This window comes from Acanthochromis polyacanthus, chromosome 14 (assembly GCF_021347895.1).
Source record: "Acanthochromis polyacanthus isolate Apoly-LR-REF ecotype Palm Island chromosome 14, KAUST_Apoly_ChrSc, whole genome shotgun sequence".
NCBI lineage: Eukaryota > Metazoa > Chordata > Actinopteri > Pomacentridae > Acanthochromis > Acanthochromis polyacanthus.
In genome coordinates this window covers 2511181-2529653 of record NC_067126.1, presented here as the reverse complement: position 1 = coordinate 2529653, position 18473 = coordinate 2511181, and the positions used below count along the sequence as shown (strand labels likewise).

The following is an 18473-nucleotide window of genomic DNA, read 5'->3' as shown; positions in this document are numbered from 1 at the left end:
TGCCAGGCAGCTGGGTGGCGCTGTGATAAAACTCTGCCATGTCTACGCGCATGCGTACTATCTCCCTTTTCGGATCTCCGCCGCGGTAAATGTTCATGAATGGAATCTGTACAGATTCTGTACGTTTGTTGGTACGACTCCTGTAGTGTACATAGAGCTGCCAGAGCTGCTTGAAGGTACGAAGGATGGAAATAATCACATCTTTGTTTACGTCCTTGTACCGGCCGGCAAACCAAAGCACCGGCGCACGTATGTGATGTTATCGCGTACGCGATGTGGTCAGATCTCGGCAAAGTTTTGCATTTTGCTGTTTAGACGGAAACATAACGGTGGAGCGTTTTCTACTTTTCCACTCTGGAGGCCGGTTTCAAATTTTTGCGTTTCTAAGCCCCCAAAACGCCGTCCTCGTATAAACGATAGGGTGTTTTGTTGAAATATTTTGACGTTTTTACCTGCAAGCGTCTTCGTGTAAACGGCCCCTTAGTCGAAAAGCTGCAGCTCCTAAAAATTGAAACTACTGCACTGAGCTAGTAAATGTTTAGCTTTTATAATTGGGATTTTTTTTTTTTTAAACGGCAAAAAATAAAGCAAAACGGAGCAAAAGCTGAAAAACTCATTTTTGGGCTAAAAAAATTTGAGTTCCAGTGAATTCAGTTAATTTACCAACATAAAAATAGATCATGAGCTAATGAATAAACTAGATTACAGCATGTTTTCGTCCTCGTAGCTCGCTGTCATGACTCTCCAACATGTTTCCTCTCGTTTTCATCCTCCGACCTCGCTGTCATGACTCTCCAACATGTTTTCTCTCATGTTTTCGTCCTCGTAGCTCGCTGTCATGACTCTCCAACATGTTTCCTCTCGTTTTCATCCTCCTACCTCGCTGTCATGACTCTCCAACATGTTTTCTCTCATGTTTTCGTCCTCGTAGCTCGCTGTCATGACTCTCCAACATGTTTCCTCTCGTTTTCATCCTCCGACCTCGCTGTCATGACTCTCCAACATGTTTCCTCTCGTTTTCATCCTCCTACCTCGCTGTCATGACTCTCCAACATGTTTTCTCTCATGTTTTCGTCCTCGTAGCTCGCTGTCATGACTCTCCAACATGTTTCCTCTCGTTTTCATCCTCCTACCTCGCTGTCATGACTCTCCAACATGTTTTCTCTCATGTTTTCGTCCTCGTAGCTCGCTGTCATGACTCTCCAACATGTTTCCTCTCGTTTTCATCCTCCTACCTCGCTGTCATGACTCTCCAACATGTTTTCTCTCATGGTTTCGTTCTCCTACCTCGCTGTCATGACTCTCCAACATGTTTCTTCTCTCCTGTTTTTTCCCTCTGAAGGCCTCCAGGAGGTGAGTAATAATGATGGCGACTGCAGCGCCTCCCAGCAGCTCCGGCCTCCTGCCTCTGTTGGAGTCTCTGGAGGATGTCGCTGCCGGACAGTCGGAGCAGACGGACGTCTACCTCACCATCGCCAGGTGAGTCCTCTAATAACATGGCACCAACTACAATATACTGCACTGCTTTTTACATCTAGAAAGGAGCTAACTTTACCTTGTTAACATTGAAAATAACATTATATTCTTAGAGCTAACATAGAGGCTAGCGTCTTCTTACTTGGGCTAAAGAATGAAAGATAATGTAGAGATTAATGTTGGCTTGTTTAGACTAACACAGCCGATGACGTTGGCTTGTTAAAAGTAGCAGCTAGCATTAGCTTATTTAAGCTAATGTAGAGGCTAGCATCGTCTTACTTGGAAAAGAATGAAAGTTAATGTAGAGATTAATGTTATCTTGTTTAAGCTAACACAGCAGATGATGTTTTCTTAAGACAAAAGTAGCAGCTAGCATTATCTTGTTTAAGCTAATGTGGAAGCATTTGTCGTCATCATTTACCCTAACAGCAGATATTAAGTTAAGACTAATGTAGCAGCTTGCATTTTCTGGTTTACGCTAACGTAGACACTAGCGTCTTCTTACTTGTGCTAAAGAGTAAATGTTCAAGTTAATGTAGCGGAGCTAACCTTACCTTGTTAAAGTTAACATTAAAAATAGAATTATCTTTGAGCTAGCATAGAGGCTAGCATCATCTCACTTAGGCTAAAGAATTAAAGTTAATATAGCAATTCATGTTATCTTGTTTAAGCTGACACATCAGATGACGCTAGCTTGTTAAGAGTAAATAGCAGCTAGCATTAGCTTGTTTAAGCTAGTGTGCACACATTTGTTGTCATGTTCAGGCTAATGTAATAACATTAACTTTATATATAGCAGGGTTCTCACCAGGATTTTTTTACAGCGTAACGGCAGGTCCTCCCGCACGCGCAATAGCCTTCATTAAATCTCGCGAGCGGCCGGCCCAGATGTCAGCCAATGAGCGTCACGCAGATTGGAAGCGACTCTTAATTTTAGATGGGAACGGGTCAATCGACAGGAAAGTACGGCTGAGGTGGGGAGACATAAATTAACCTAGATAGGCACCCAGTCGATAAAATCAAACGCACATGGCGTTATCTGTCAAAATAACAGCGTAGTGGCCCTAATCACAGTGTTGTGAGATGTGTGTGGTTAAGTGTAGCTCAGGCAGCTTAGTGTGTGAATGTGAGTGAGTGTGTGCACGTGGCCGAGGCGCGCTGCTGGGTGTACGAGCCGAGTGAGCAGGTAGAAGCCCGGTGTGTGTATGAGAGACGACTGAGACGGCGACAGGACAGGTAGTGAGCAATGGCATGTTGCTGATAACAGTGCAGTTAGTTAATAAAAAGCCCCTCTCTTCGGCAAAACGGCCTCTGTCTTTTGGGTGTTTGGGTCTGGAGAAGACGATTATCCCCTGTGTTTCCCGACCACGGTCAGGAAGCGGACAGTAGGAATGGTTAACAACAGCGTAATCTTTTAAACTGACAGCGTACGACAGCGTAACGGCCCGTTACGCTGAAATGTGCTGGCGAGAACCCTGTATAGGCTAATGTTACCTTATTCAAGCTGATAAAGCAGCAGATATTACCTTGTAGCAGCTAGCATTATTTGTTTAAGCTAACGTAGAAGCTAGCATCATCTTACTAGGGAAACAAAATGAAAGTCAATGTAGCGATTTATATTATCTTAAGTTCACACATCAGATGACATGAGCTTGTTAATAGTAAAGAAGCAGCTAGCATTACCTTTCAGCTAATGTAGAGGCTAGCATTATCTTATTTTGCACCAAGTACAACATATTGCACTGCTTTTAATATCTGTAAATAAACTGGAGTGGCATTCACAGGGGGCAGTACAGTAAGGCAGTATTTTACTATCCATGACCCATTTCACTGCATTACTTGTTTCTTAGTGTCTTTTGTTTTTCTGCTGTTCATTGCATGTTTGCACCAGGGTCAGAGAGAAACATTTTATTCCCCTCTGCGTCCTGTACATGTGGCAGAAGTGACAATAAAGTTGTCTTTGAAAACAAAATAAAATGAGTTTGTTTTTCTTTTTCCAGCCGGCTCAGTGGAGAGGAGGGTCGACAGTTTCTCCCTGCAGTTGAAAAGCACTTTCCTCGTTTGGCTAAAGCCATCCTGGTGAGTGTTTTTACAACGTTTAAAGGCTGCAGGAGCCTCTAAATCCTCCATATTCATGTTAAAGGTGTTTATTTATCTGATAATAATTTGTCTCCAGGCTCACATAGCCAGTCCAAATGCAGAGCTGAGCCAGGCTGCCCTACAAGCTTTAGGGTTTTGTGTTTATCATTCTCACGTTGTCTCTGGAGCTCCAGGTAAGTTCAGATTTATGCACAACACCTGATCCCACCTTAGATTCTGTGATCCAAGTGTCACACTCTCCTCTTTGTTTTCCAGAAGTCTTAGCAGCAGAGATACTTTCAGCACTTTGCTCTCTGGTGGTGAAGTCCACCGATAAGAACACATGCACCAGATCCTTATGGGTCATCTCCAAACAGAACTTCCCTGCAGATGTGGTCAGCAAAAAAGTGAGCAGAGGATTAAATTCAGACTGAAAGCTGAACATCGGTGCTGGTTTCAGGTGTCAGTCATCATGTGTTGATCTTTACCTCAGGTTTCATTAATTCTGACGACGTTGGAGAGCATCTGGAGCAGAGAGGATGTCCAGTCGGTGGTGATGGAGCACGAAGCCCTGAATGTGGTCATCAGGTAAAGGTGTTTAATTTCAGTTTAATGCAGTAGTTGGAGAAACGAAGAGTCGCATTTCTACATGAACATGAGAAATTTTACTGACCTACAGTGCCTCTAAAAAGTGTTCAGAACTTTTGGAAATTTTCCTTTTATTGGTTTTCAACATTGAATCATCGTCAATTTAATTAGACTTCTTTAACAAGAATTTGCAAAATTTGCCGAACACTGCACATCATCACTGTGAAGCACGGTGGAGGCAGCATCATTATAAAGCACGGTTGAGGCAGCATCATTATTATAAGGCACGGTGGAGGCAGCATCATGATTATAAAGCACGGTGGAGGCAGCATCATGATTATAAAGCACGGTGGAGGCAGCATCATGATTATAAAGCACGGTGGTGGCAGCATCATGATTATAAAGCACGGTGGAGGCAGCATCATGATTATAAGGCACGGTGGAGGCAGCATCATGATTATAAGGCACGGTGGAGGCAGCATCATGATTATAAGGCACGGTGGAGGCAGCATCATGATTATAAAGCACGGTGGAGGCAGCATCATGATTATAAAGCACGGTGGAGGCAGCATCATGATTATAAAGCACGGTGGAGGCAGCATCATGATTATAAAGCACGGTGGAGGCAGCATCATGATTATAAAGCACGGTGGAGGCAGCATCATGATTATAAAGCACGGTGGAGGCAGCATCATGATTATAAAGCACGGTGGAGGCAGCATCATGATAAGGCACGGTGGAGGCAGCATCATGATAAGGCACGGTGGAGGCAGCATCATGATAAGGCACGGTGGAGGCAGCATCATGATTATAAGGCACGGTGGAGGCAGCATCATGATTATAAGGCACGGTGGAGGCAGCATCATGATTATAAGGCACGGTGGAGGCAGCATCGTGATTATAAGGCACGGTGGAGGCAGCATCATGATTATAAGGCACGGTGGAGGCAGCATCATGACGTGAAAGCTGTTTATAATGACCATAATAACGGTCAACAGCAGTAAAATCTGGATCAGTGTGTAACTCCAGTGGGTGTCTCTGGGGTCTACAGGATGCTGGAGCAGGTTCCGGTCCAGATGGGGGACGGAGCGGTCCAGTGGGCCAAGCTGGTGGTCCCTCTGGTGGTCCACTCGGCCTCCAAGGTCCGTCTGAGGGCGGCAGCAGCCCTGGAGCTGGGTCTGCCTCTGCTCCTGGAGAAACAGGTGGAGGTGGCTGCTGTCATCGAGCCCATGATGTCCTCAGTGAGTATCTGCTGCTCACAAGTACTGCAAATACTGCCCTCATTCAGCCTGGAAGTATTTGCATGTTCCAGACTGCAGAGTTTCTGTGTGTCATGTGGTCCTGCAGTGAAATAAATGCAAAGTGACTGTTGGTCAGTATCAATCAGAAGCATTCTAACCCCATAATAAAGAGGAATCAGACATTTTGATGCTAAAATTCAGTTCACATCGTACAAGAGTACAGTCCTGTGTGCTTATCAAATATATATTACATATAAATTAATGTTTTATTGGAGAATTATTGTTGATATTCATGTGGATATATAAATATACATGATGTTTGCAACAGAAGGGCTGAGCTAAAATTTTAGCAACATTTAGGGCTAACTTTGCAGCTAATGTTTTTTTTCTCTAAAATAACATGGCGACTAACAATATCTCATGTAAGTGGCTAATTTTACCACCTTTAAGCTAATATTAAGGCGAGCATTACTGTGTCTAAGCTAGCAGAGCAGCTAACATTATCTTGTTTAAGCTAACGTGGAGGCTAGTATCATCTTACTTGGGCTAAAAACTGAAAGTTAATGTAGAGATTAATGTTATCTTGTTTAAGCTAAAGTGAAGATTAGAATCCTCTTGTTTAGGCTAATGTAGCAGCTAACATTATGTTGTTTAACCTAACATAGAGGCTAGCCTCATCTTACTTGGGCTATAAAAAGAAAGTTAGCATAGAGATTAACCCTAAACTAACAGCAGATATTAGCTTAAGACTGATATAACAGCTAGCTGTAGCTTGTTTAGGCTAACACAACACATATTAGCTTGTTTAGATGAATGTAGCAGCTAGCATTAACATGTTTGAGCTAACGTAGAGGCGAATATCATCTTGTTTAGGCTAATGTAGCAGCTAACTACTAACTGCTGAATTTCCCTTCAGGGATGAATAAAGTGATTCTATTCTAACATTAGCATGTTAAAGCTAATGTGGAGGCTAGCATCATCTCATTTAGGCTAACGTATTAACATTTAACTTTATATAGAGACTAATATCACCGTCTTTGAGTTAACGTTGAAAATAATATCTAATTTATGCTAGCGTATCACTACTGAGGTCTGTAGGAGTTGAGTTCAGGACTGCAACTAATTATTATTTTAATTCTTGGTTAATCTGTGGATTGTTTTCTTAATCAATCTAAAAATTAACAAAATCATTCAGAAATGTTCAGTTTACTATCATAGAATAGGAAAAAACCAAAATATTCCAATTTAAAAAGCTGCAATAATGCTCAGACTAATTAACCACTGCAGCTCCAGGAGAATCACTGTATTTAATAAACGTCTCTGTATTTAATAAAATCCTCTGCATTTAATGTTGTTCTCTGCATTTAGTGAAGTTCTCTGTATCTAATGAAATCCTCTGTATTTAATAGAATCCTCTGTATTTAATAGAATCCTCTGTATTTAGTAAAGTTCTCTGTATTTAGTAAAGTTCTCTGTATTTAATAGAATCCTCTGTATTTAGTAAAGTTCTCTGTACTTGTCTGCACAGAAACTGATCCCAGAACTGCAGAAGCTCTTCATGTCCAAGAATGAGACGAACGTCCTGAAGCTGTGGCCTCTGTTTGTCAAGCTGCTGGGGAAGGTACAGTGTTCACGTCTCTGGAGTATTAATAGATGAAGGTTCGTAATTTAGATTTATTTATCTGGAACTATAAGAAGATCTGTAGCCGTCAGACATTTATAAACTGCTGCTAATTTTATACACACACTTCATTTTCAGCTAGGGAAGCTGTTTCATGACAAATACACCAAATTCAAAGTAAACTTGATTTGACTACTTAAGGATTTCCTGTAGTTGACTGAGAGTGGGGTTAATGATTACATTTATGACTGATTAATCTTTGTTCTATTAATGGTGAAAAATGTTGTCAACAGCAGCTTCAAATCACTTCATTGATCCAAACAAATGGTTCAGATTTCACTTTACTAACACAGAAGACAAAAACCCAGCAGATATTCATAAGAAACGGACTCAAAAGGTGCAAAATGAATGAAAACAGGGACACACAAAATGACTCAGATTAAAACTGACTACAAAGACACAAAATGAACACAAATTAGTGCAAAATGAAACTAAATTCAAACAAAATGGCAGCAAAGACACAAAATGATAAGAGGTTAGAACTGACAGAAACAGATGCAAAATGAATGAAAACAGGAACAAAACAGCAGAAACACAAAATGACTCAAAACAAACACCAAGAGTCCAAAAACAGAACCAAAGTGACAAACAAAATGACCAGAAACGCATTAAAACTTACTAAAAACAACACAAATGAAAGCAAAATGGCAGCAAAGACACACAAAATGAGCAGAAAGAGAATCAAACTGACCAGAAAAAGATGCAAAATTATCGACACAACTGTGACAACACAACGGCAAAATGACTCAGAAACACATTAAAGCTGACAAAATGAACACAAAATGAACACAAATTAATGCAAAATGTCTCGCGTTTTTGTCGTTTTGTTTCCTTTGTCTCATTTGTGTTTTGTCTATTTTTGTTGTTTCCTTTTTGTCATTTGTGTTGTTTCTTTTTGTCGTTTTGTTTTTCACTTTTTTCACTTTTTGTCATTTGTCCATTTTTTTGTTGCTTTATAACTTTTCAAATTTTTTGTCGTTTTATGTTTTTGTCGTTTTGTTTCCTGTTTAGTTTTTTGTTGTTTTGTTTCTCGCTTTTGTCAGTTTTTGTCTCGTTCGTGTCTTTACTTTTTTGTAATTTTTTTGTCTAGTTTTGTGTTTTGTCTAATTTTTTGTTGTTTTGTCCCGTTTTTGTCTTTTTGTGTTTAATTTTTGTCTCATTTTCTGTCGTTTTGTGTCTGGTTTTGTAATATTTTGTCTTTTTTGTGGTTGTGATCCTCCAGTAAACCCTCTGTGGTTCAGGTCCAGGTGACTAAATGTTGTGTTCCTTTGTAGACACTCTGTGATCTTTAAGTTGTGGTGTGGAAATGATGAACTGAAATGAGTGTACCATCCCCGCTGTAGATGTAAAAGTGTTTACCTGCAGACTAAAGCTGTGGTTGTGCTTCCAGCTGCTCCACAGAGGAGGACCTTTCATCAACTCTCTGCTGCATCTGGAGGAACTGGGCTTCCGCAGTTCTTCTCCCACCATCAAGAAGATCGCCTTCATCGCCTGGAAGAGCCTCATCGACAACTTCGCCCTGAACCCAGGTGAGCTGGGGCTCCTCGGGTCTTTATCTTTATCTTCTGGTCAGATGGAGGTGTTAACGTCGTCTCTCCTCAGACATCCTGTGCAGCTCCAAGCGTATGAAGCTCCTGATGCAGCCTCTGATGTCCATCACCGTGAGGACAGAAGCTCTGCTGCTCACCAAGGTGGAGGTCTGGTGGTACCTGGTGGTCCAGCTGGGCCACAACCTCTCCACCAACTTCGACCAGGTTAGAACCTCAGAAATAAACTTTTAAGGAATTGTTGGAATTTTCTTCCTGGATGTTTTGCAAACTTCCAGAAATTTGGGGATTTTTTTTGCTGAATTTTAGGATATTTGAATTTCAAATTGACCCCAGTTATAGTTTGAAAATGTGGAAAAATCTATATTTCCTCAATGAACCTTCTGATCTCCACATTTTCAACATTTTTGGGAAACAAAACAACAAAAACACGAGACGAATGACTAAAAAAGACCAAAAAACAAGACAAAGCATGATAAAAATGAGACAAAAATGACAAAAAACGAGACAAAAGATGGCAAAAAACACATAAAAACAGATAAAAATAAGCAAGACAAAAAGGAAACGTAAAATGACAAACGTGAGAGAAATGACAAATGTCAGTCAACAAAACAACAAAAATGAGATGTGAAGTGACAAACATCAAACGACATGAAGCAAAACAAGACATTTCTGAACATATTTTGGTGTTAAAAAAAAAGGACTGTTAAAAACATGTTTAAGAACATTCACAGAAAATCAACCAAAATTCAGTGAATTTCTGGATTTTGGTTTATTTTTATGTGAATGTTCTTAAAGAAAATATCAGAAGTTTTACTGATAAATCTGGAATCACTTTAGAGATTTTTATTTTATTTTTTTTAAAGATTTTTACTCATTTTTTAAAAACATTTCCAAGAATTTTCTTGCCATATTTGGAGGATTTTTTTAAAATAAAACTTTGAAGGAAAAATTTTCATAAATTATTGGAATTTTCTTTCTGAAGGTTTTGCAGGTTTTCAGAAATTTGGGGATTTTTTTTGTTTTGTTTTTTTTTGGCTGAATTTATTTTTTTTCAGATTAGGAAACATTTTTTTGGTGCCCATAAATGAAGACAACATGAGGGTTAAATCATAGAAAATATAAACGTGATTATTGGATAAATTCACCTTTAAAATACTTTGAGTCAAAGGTTTTTCACATCTGGGATCTCATATTTTCACCTCTTAAATCAAGAAGATATTAAGAAATGTCATTAATGAAAAAGCTTCTGAAGTTTCTGGATTAAATTAGAAGAAATTTTATCTGACATTTAGTGTAAAATTGCAGACATTTTTAATGAAAATTGTGATTTTATCAACAAATAGGACAAAAGCTTCCCCAGCTGGTGACTCACTCAGATAATTGTTCGGGTTTGCAAAAAATAATGTTTAAATATGCAAATGAGGTATTTTATGAAATATGCACTAATTTCTATATTGCCCAACAGAAAAAATAGTAAAACTAATTATTTATATAATAACTGTATTTGTATCACGCCTTTGAGAAGAACATTGACAACGTGCTTTGATAGGTAGAACCCACTGATAAAAGAACTTTACAGGAAGGCGGGGTTTAAGAAGTGATTTAAAAGAATCTACTGTGAATCTACGATGTATTTAGTCTGATTCTTTTTGAGTCAGGTTTTATTTTTATGAAGATGTCAACATGTTTTTGTTAGAAGGAAGCGACTCCTGAGAAAACAGCCTTTGTGTTGTGAGATTCCATATGTTTTTATTGGTTATTTCTTTTTTAAACGTATAAAATGAGGAGGCTGAAGCGTCGTTCTGTTACTGATCAGTGTTCTTCTCCCTCCAGGTTTCAGTTCCTCTCCTTCAGACCACCATCGGGTCCGACTTGTCCTCCGTCCCCGGGACTCCGTCGAGACCGGTCCCCCAGAACGGAGCCGCTACACCTGTCGGCAACAAGACAGGTAGACTCACACACCTGCAGTACAAGCAGCAGGATAAAGGGAGAGTTTCATGTGTTCTCTCTCCGTCTCCAGGCTTCAGCAGTTCGGCCAACTTGTCTCTGATGAGCCTGAACTCCAGCGTTCAGCTCTCCTCCTGCTTCCCCTCCATCCAGCTGCTGGGGCTGGAGATGCTGCTCCACTACTTCCTGGGTCCAGATGTTGTTGCTGCTGCAGCCAAGAACAAACTGCTGCTGAGTCTGGGTGGGTCTGAGCTCAGGACAGGAGGACTTTAACGGCACGATACAAAGCACAGGAGGTCCTCGGTTTACGACGTCCTCCACCTACAGCGTTTAGTCACTATGTGGAACTAGTTAATGAGCAGAGCGGATGAATACGTCGTCATGCGGCGCTATCAGACGGCTTTGTTTCCATTCTCTGGTTGTACTGCACCTTGGATTGTGCTAAATTAAACTAAATGCCCTTCATTCAATGTGACAAAAACAAGATGTAAAACGACAAAAACAAGACGCAAAATAACAAAAACAAGATGTAAAATGACAAAAACAAGATGTAAAATGACAAAAACAAGACGCAAATGACAAAAACAAGACGTAAAATGACAAAAACAAGACGCAAATGACAAAAACAAGACGTAAAATGACAAAAACAAGACGCAAATGACAAAAACAAGACGTAAAATGACAAAAACAAGACGCAAATGACAAAAACAAGACGTAAAATGACAAAAACAAGACGCAAATGACAAAAACAAGACGTAAAATGACAAAAACAAGACGCAAATGACAAAAGCGAGATGGCAGACGACAAAAGCGAGACGGCAGACGACAAAAGCGAGACGGCAGACGACAAAAGCGAGACGGCAGACGACAAAAGCGAGACGGCAGACGACAAGAACGACACAAACGAGATGCAAAACGACAATAGCGAGACAAACGAGATGCAAAACGACAATAGCGAGACAGCAAACGACAAAAATGAGACGCAAACGAGGCGCAACACGACAAACACGAGGCGCAACACGACAAACACGAGGCGCAACACGACAAACACGAGGCGCAACACGACAAACACGAGGCGCAACACGACAAACACGAGGCGCAACACGACAAACACGAGGCGCAACACGACAAACACGAGACAACAAACGAGGTGCAGACGACAAACAAGACATAAAACAACAAAAACAAGACGCAAAATGATAAATAAGACGCAAAACGACAAAAATGAGAGAAAATGACAAAACCAAGACTTAAAGCAGTAATGCCGTGCTGCTATCTGGCAATGATACAGAAATCTTTAACAAATCTCTGCATTCTTCTAAAAATGATTAGAAATTTGTCCAGAACTTGCTCACAAAATCCTCTTTTCCTGTTCACAATCTGTCCAAAATGAGTTAAACGTCTAGGATGGCTTAGAACGGTTCCAAAAATGACTAAAAACAACAAAAACACGTCCAGAATGACTCAAATCTGACCTCATAAGATAAGTGTATTCTCTAAATGTTGTCAAAAATGACCAGAAATATGTGTAAAGTGACTATAAATTACTTAAACTAGTCCAGAACTTGTTCAAAAACAATCCTCCTTAAGGGATTAAATCTGTCCAACATGAGTCAAACATCTAGGATGGCTGAGAAGGGTTAAAAAAAATGTTGGGTTAAAGCTGATTCACTACAGCGTGTTCAGTCCTTCCAGCGTTGCCATGGAAACGCTGGTTTATTTTTCGCTGCGTTGTCGTGTGTTTGTGTTTTGTTTTCTTTACTTTAGTTTCTGCTGCATTCCACATGTTTTTACTGGAATAATGGGATGAAAACTAAACCTCGTTCCAGTGTTGTGTGTGGAGCTTAGCGTGTTACATGTGTGTTTTCTTTAGAACCCCTGAACCACCCGCTGCTGTCTGGAGTTTCCTCCTTCACCAAACATTCTGCTGTTCTGATCTCCAGCGTCACAGACGGATTCAGCAGCGTGGGAAAAGATGCTCCAGGTGATCCAGTCTGTCTCCGGTCTTTAATGAGATTAAACGGTTAAATAGAACCGTCTCCAGGTTGTCTTCATTGTTAGCAGAGTTTAATTTCATAGTCTGATGAGGAGATCCAGATGTTCTGGATCAGTAGTTTTTATTCTGAAAATATTTACAAGAATTTTCTTGCCAAATTTGGGAGATTTGAAGGATTTTAAGGGAAACTTTTAAGGAATGATTGGAATTTTCTTCCTAACTAAAAATTAAATGAGTTTTCATTACAAAGATATTGCTAGAAAACGACCCACTGAAACATGTTAGGGTTAAACATTGTGTCTTTTTAGAGTTTTTGATTGAATATAGGTTGAAAGGTATTTACAAATCACCGCATTCTGTTTTTATTTGCGTCCCATCATTAGAGTTGGGTTTGTAAATAATGAGATGACAGGAAGTGAAGAAAAGGAATCGGACAGGGGAAGTAGCATCTCTGTCAACACAGAGGAACCTAAAATAATCTACATTAAACACCACTGCTGGCTTTTTATCCTAAACGGTTGTTTTTAATGTACTACTGTGGCGTCCAGGTTGATTTATTGGTTGATATTTTCTGATCCAAGCAAGTCCTTATTCAGCAGACGATCTCTAGTGTTGCTTTCATCAGGATAAAAGTTCCATGTCAGCAGCCTTTAAGGATTAATCTGTTACGTCTGATGAAGTAGAACCAGACAAATTTGGCATTAGAATAAGTCAGGTGGTCCAAAACCCAGCACTTATTTAGCACTGACAAAGTTGAAAAAACAAAATGGGGGAGGGGGAGGCAATTCTTCTACTACTTGATGGCAACACCTTTGACCAATCGCACTTGAAGCATTTTTTGCACTTCCTACAGGTTTTTCCTTATGTCTGAATTCTTGCTTGTGTTGTACGTCGCTTTGGACAAAAGCGTCTGCTAAATGAAATTGTAGAATTTTCACAGTTTGTATTACCAGGATTTTCTGTATCTGACTTCTGTAGCTCAAAGTCTGACTTGAATTAAAACGTGTCTGTCTAAATATGTTCCATATAAACACCTTTCCATATCCCTGACAATATTTAACCCTTGGTTCACAGTAAAATAACTGACATTTAATCGTATTATTCGGTCTCTTCTGTCCTACAGAGTCTCTTCTGGCTGTTATCTGGACTAGTCTGGTCCGGTTTGTTAACTTAACCATTGAGTCTGGTGAGTACCTGGATGTTCACTAGTCTTAAAGCTGAATGGTTCTGTGTGTTATAGATGGATTACTAAACTAATGTAAACACAATACTGACAACAACAGACCACAACAACAACTAATGAACACTCTGAAGATTCTGCTGGGTGAATGAATATTCAGATCTCAAAATGAATGTTTGGATAGCACCGTCATAACCCTATTGATTGATTGATTATTGTGGCTGCTGCTCGTCATGGTCGGCTCTTCCAGTCGTGGGTTCGGCCTCGTAGCTCCACATAGATCAGTGGGTCTGGGTCTGGACTAGAACCAGAGGGGGACCGGCAGAACCTCATCCTCCTCTTCATCCCGACCCAGAATCATCTTCATCAGTTTAAGTCTGAGCGTTCGGATCCTGAAGGTCTGGACGCTGTGAAAGTAAAGCTCTCTGAGGGTTTATTCCCGATGATGACTCAAAACTAACCTTAAAGTAGAAGTTCTAAGATGTTTTCCTGGCCCTGTTTGGATCTAATCTGGGTTCTGGTTCCATCAGGAGGTAGTAAGAAGGACCGGCAGGGCTGTGAGGTTCTCACTCTGATGCTTCAGGCTCTGCAGAACATCGTCTCCTCAGAAGCTCTGCCTGCAGACAGAGTCTTGGTGAGGAAACAGAAAATGAGACTTTAGCTGCTATGTTAGCCACTACGTTAACTTAAAGATGAATTTGTTCACCTAAATGACATGATGTTTGCCTGGACGTTTTATTAAATGAGATGTTATCTGTGTTATGCTTTGTTAGCTAATGCAAGGCATCATTAGCCTTTAAATTAACCGAAACATTAATGCATTAGCCTGAACAAGAGCTTAAAGAAGATAATGTTAGCTTAAACAAGTCTACACTACCTTAAACGGTTATTTGTTAGCATGAACATGAGGGCCTTAAACTGAAGCAAAATAATGTTTCCCTGCTTATTTAGCTTTAACAATGTAACTTTAGCTGCTACGTTAGCCTTTGTTAACATGAACCTTAATATGTTAGCTTAAATGAGGTGTTAGCCTGTACATTTGATGGATAATCTTATCTGTGATGTTTGTCTTCAGATAATGTTGGCCACTAGATTAACTTAAACAAGACTAACCTTTCCATAACCAGAAATACTAATGTATTAGAATGTTAGCGTCAACAAGATAATGTTAGCCGCTATGTTAGCTTAAACAAAGCCTCAAAATGACCTTAAATGTTAATGTTAGCATGAAAAAGCTGCCATGTTAGCTTAAACAAACAATCTACATTACTTTAAATGTTTATACGTTGGCATAAACAAGAGGGTGTTGACTAACAATGTATGTTTAGCTACTATGTTAGGTTCTACGTGAACGTAAACATTTATATGTTAGCCTAAATAAGATGTTAGCCTGAACGTTTGATTAAATGAAATCATGTTATCTTGCATGTTTGTCTTAACAAGATGTTAGCTATTAGATTATCATAAAGAAGGTAGCATTACCCTGTACATAAACAGAAATGTTAATGTATTAGAATATGGTAGCTTCAACAAGATAATGCTAGCTGCTGTGTTACTGAAATAAACCATCTACATTACCTTAAATTTTAATGTTAGCTCAAAGAAGCTGCTATGTTAGCTTCAGCAATCTACATGACCTTAAATGTTATCGTTAGCTTATGCAAGCTGCTATGTTAGCGTAAACAATCTACATTACCTTAAATGTTATCATTAGCTTAAGCAAGCTGCTATGTTAGCTTAAACGAACAATTATCTTAAACGTTAGCATAAACGAGAGGGTGTTAGCCAACAATGTGACTATAGATATTTATAATATTATTAAGATGTAAGTGGCTGAAATAATTTCGCTTTTGTTTGTAGCATCCTTTTTTTGTAATCTAGTTTATTAAAAAAAGTTTTATTTCCAATGGAGTCTGCAGGGTGTTTTATTCTGAAAAAAGCCTAGATTGTCTTCCTGTGACTTCCTTCTGTGCTTGTATCCCGTTAAATGAAGTCGTCGATCTAAAATCAAAAGTAAATGCATATTTAGGAATAAAGAGGACTTTTATCTATTTAGGATTTTTTTAATTAAAAATAATAAACAATAAAATTAATTTTTGTTTTGTGCTTGAAACCGGTCCATGGTGCAAAAACAGTTGTAGACCGCTGCTGTAGAAGTCATTTTCCTAGTGGCTGATTTATTTAAAATTATTTTTGTTATCTGAGTTTTATTTTTCCGAGTTCAGAAGTGTTTGTGGTGAAATCTAATCATCTCTTTCCTGATCTTCAGGTTCTGTTTGAGGTCACAGTTAAAGGAATCCCTCAGAGAGTCCTGGGTTCTGCTTCTTACCAAGTGGGGAAGATGGACGTCCTGAATGTGAGTTTAGTTTATCAGTTTAACACACATGTATGGAAGAACTCGTAGATGAATCTGTGTTTGCTTGTTCAGGGGACTCCAGCTCTGTTCCTCATCCAGCTGCTCTACAACAGCAGCATGTCGGCGGCCTTCGTGGAGGACGAGAGGTGAGTTAAATTAATTTAAACATTAATACGTTAGCCTCAACAAGAGCTTCAAGAAGATGTTAGCCGCTTTGTTAACGCAAACTTTATTATGTTAGCCTCAACAAGAGCTTCAAGAAGATGTTAGCCGCTTTAATGCAAACTTTAACATGTTAGCCTCAACAAGAGCTTCAAGAACATGTTAGCCGCTTCGTTAACGCAAACTTTAATATGTTAGCTTCAAGAAGATAATGTTAGCTGCTATGTTAGCTTAAACAAGACTCCTGCATTGCTGTAAACGTTTATACGTTTGCATAATCAAGAGGGCTTTAACTAACAATGTAAATTTAGCTGCCTTGTTAGCCGTTACATTAACATAAACATTAATATGTTAGCTTAAACAAAGCTCCTACATTACCATAAATGTTTATATGTTAGCATATTTAAGAGGGCGTTAGTTACCAATGCAGGTTTAGCTGCTATGTTAGCTGCTACGTTAACGTACACATTAATACTTTAGCCTCAGCAAGATCTTAAAGAAGATAATGTTAGCCACTATGTTAATGTAAACTTTAAGACGTTAGCCTCAACAAGAGCTTAAGGAAGATAATGTTGGCCGCTATGTTACCTTAAACAAAGCGCCTACATTACCGTAAATGTTTATATGTTAGCATAATCAAGATGGCGTTGGCTAAAAATGTAAGTTTAACTGCTGTTAGCCGCTACATTAACGTAAACATTAATATGTTAGCTTAACCAAAGCCCCTACATTACCATAAATGTATATATTTTAACATATTTAAGAGGGTATTGGCTAACAATGTAAATTTAACTGCTATGCTAGCTTCTACGTTAATGAAAATATTAATATGTTGGCTTAAACAAAGCTCCTACATTACAGTAAACATTTATACGTTAGCATAAAGAGGGCATTAGCTAACAATGCAAATTTAGCTGCTATGTTACCTGCTACGTTAACGTAAACATTAATGTGTTAACTTAAACAAAGCCCCTACATTACCGTAAATGTTTGTATGTTAGCATAATCAAGAGAGCGTTAACAATGTAGGTCTAGCTGCTGTTAGCCGCTACGGTAACGTAAACATTAATAAGCTAACCTACATGAGACAACAGCAGCATGTTGTCAGCATACATGAAGGAAGAGAGATGGGTTTGATTCTATAGCACCCCCAGTGGTGCAACTGTAAACTGCAGGATACAACTGTTAATTAGCCCTGCGCTAGCTGTGTCCTTTTGTAGTTCAGGTTTATCTAAATCACTCTAAAAGTGTGACGTGTGCTTCTGAAATCCTGTGTGTCCAGGTTCTTCCAGTGCCTCCAGACCCTGGTGGGTTGCGGTCTGTCCGGTCCCACCTCCCCGCTCACGTTCTCTGAGGCAGTTCTGGGCGCCATCGGTCACAGCGCTGTGTCTCTGCAGAACAAAGAGCAGCTGCTGAGGATGTGGAGCATCGTGGTCGGTCCGCTCACCGACACCATCACACAGGTAAGGAGGAAGTAAGTGGGGACGTTTCCGAATAAAGGCTCTTATTAGAAGAATAATTCTAGTTTACTCTGTAGCAGAGGACAGAAATGAAGAAGGGTGTGAATACACGTTAGCCTCCAGAAGATATCAGCTGCTGTGTTAGCATAAAAAGGCCTCTACATTACCTCAAATGTTTTTACGTTAGCAGAACGAGATGAACATCGATAAATGATCTGCCAGTACTCTGCATATGAGGCGTTTGTGGAACATTCTGCAGTTTTAGTAAGAACTTAAAATGTGTCATCAGCTGTAAAAGATGCTTCAGTTCACTTTAAATGAAAACGTTAAACTGATGTTAAAAGTTCAGCAGTTCCTCTCAGTTTTGTTGATCCACTGTTTATCATCCTGATCGATTATTGGGCCGATATCTGGCATTTGTCAGATTATTGCTGTTTTTATGGTGCACCAGTTTGATTCTGTCTTTCGTCTCTGCAGTGTTTTTCTAGAAGAAGAAACGACAAACCAGGACGTTGGCTGCTTTCACTGTGGCTAATGCTATGCTAACTGTTAGCGGCTAAGCTAGGAGGCGACCACAGATTAACCTGATGATGCTTTAAGATGATAAAATGATCAATCACTGTTTTTTTTTCTAGAGTACATATTAAATATACCTCATTAAAATAAAAAAGTCAAAATATAACATTTAACGGTTGTAGATATTGGTGATTGATCTTTCTTGATTAATACTGATTAAATATCGACTCTGAAACACACA

General features: G+C 39.4%; 1 protein-coding gene across 12 annotated transcripts in view; it reads left to right on the top strand.

The window, feature by feature from the left end:
- The window catches only part of rif1 (replication timing regulatory factor 1), a 39205-nt gene that overhangs the window by 2121 nt on the left and 18611 nt on the right, over positions 1 to 18473 (top strand). For 11 of the 12 annotated variants that reach the window (XM_051958671.1, XM_051958670.1, XM_051958664.1 and 8 more), the window contains exons 2-17: positions 1343 to 1479; positions 3477 to 3555; positions 3653 to 3749; positions 3832 to 3962; positions 4049 to 4143; positions 5195 to 5384; positions 6913 to 7005; positions 8456 to 8594; positions 8668 to 8819; positions 10449 to 10803; positions 12436 to 12546; positions 13682 to 13744; positions 14269 to 14372; positions 16008 to 16094; positions 16167 to 16240; positions 17539 to 17719. In XM_051958671.1, coding sequence (XP_051814631.1) covers positions 1364 to 1479; positions 3477 to 3555; positions 3653 to 3749; positions 3832 to 3962; positions 4049 to 4143; positions 5195 to 5384; positions 6913 to 7005; positions 8456 to 8594; positions 8668 to 8819; positions 10449 to 10803; positions 12436 to 12546; positions 13682 to 13744; positions 14269 to 14372; positions 16008 to 16094; positions 16167 to 16240; positions 17539 to 17719 — 2067 coding nt within the window. In that variant the 5' untranslated portion in view covers positions 1343 to 1363. The remainder of the gene's footprint in view (positions 1 to 1342; positions 1480 to 3476; positions 3556 to 3652; positions 3750 to 3831; positions 3963 to 4048; positions 4144 to 5194; positions 5385 to 6912; positions 7006 to 8455; positions 8595 to 8667; positions 8820 to 10448; positions 10804 to 12435; positions 12547 to 13681; positions 13745 to 14268; positions 14373 to 16007; positions 16095 to 16166; positions 16241 to 17538; positions 17720 to 18473) is intronic. The other variant, XM_022214091.2, reaches the window with a different exon arrangement.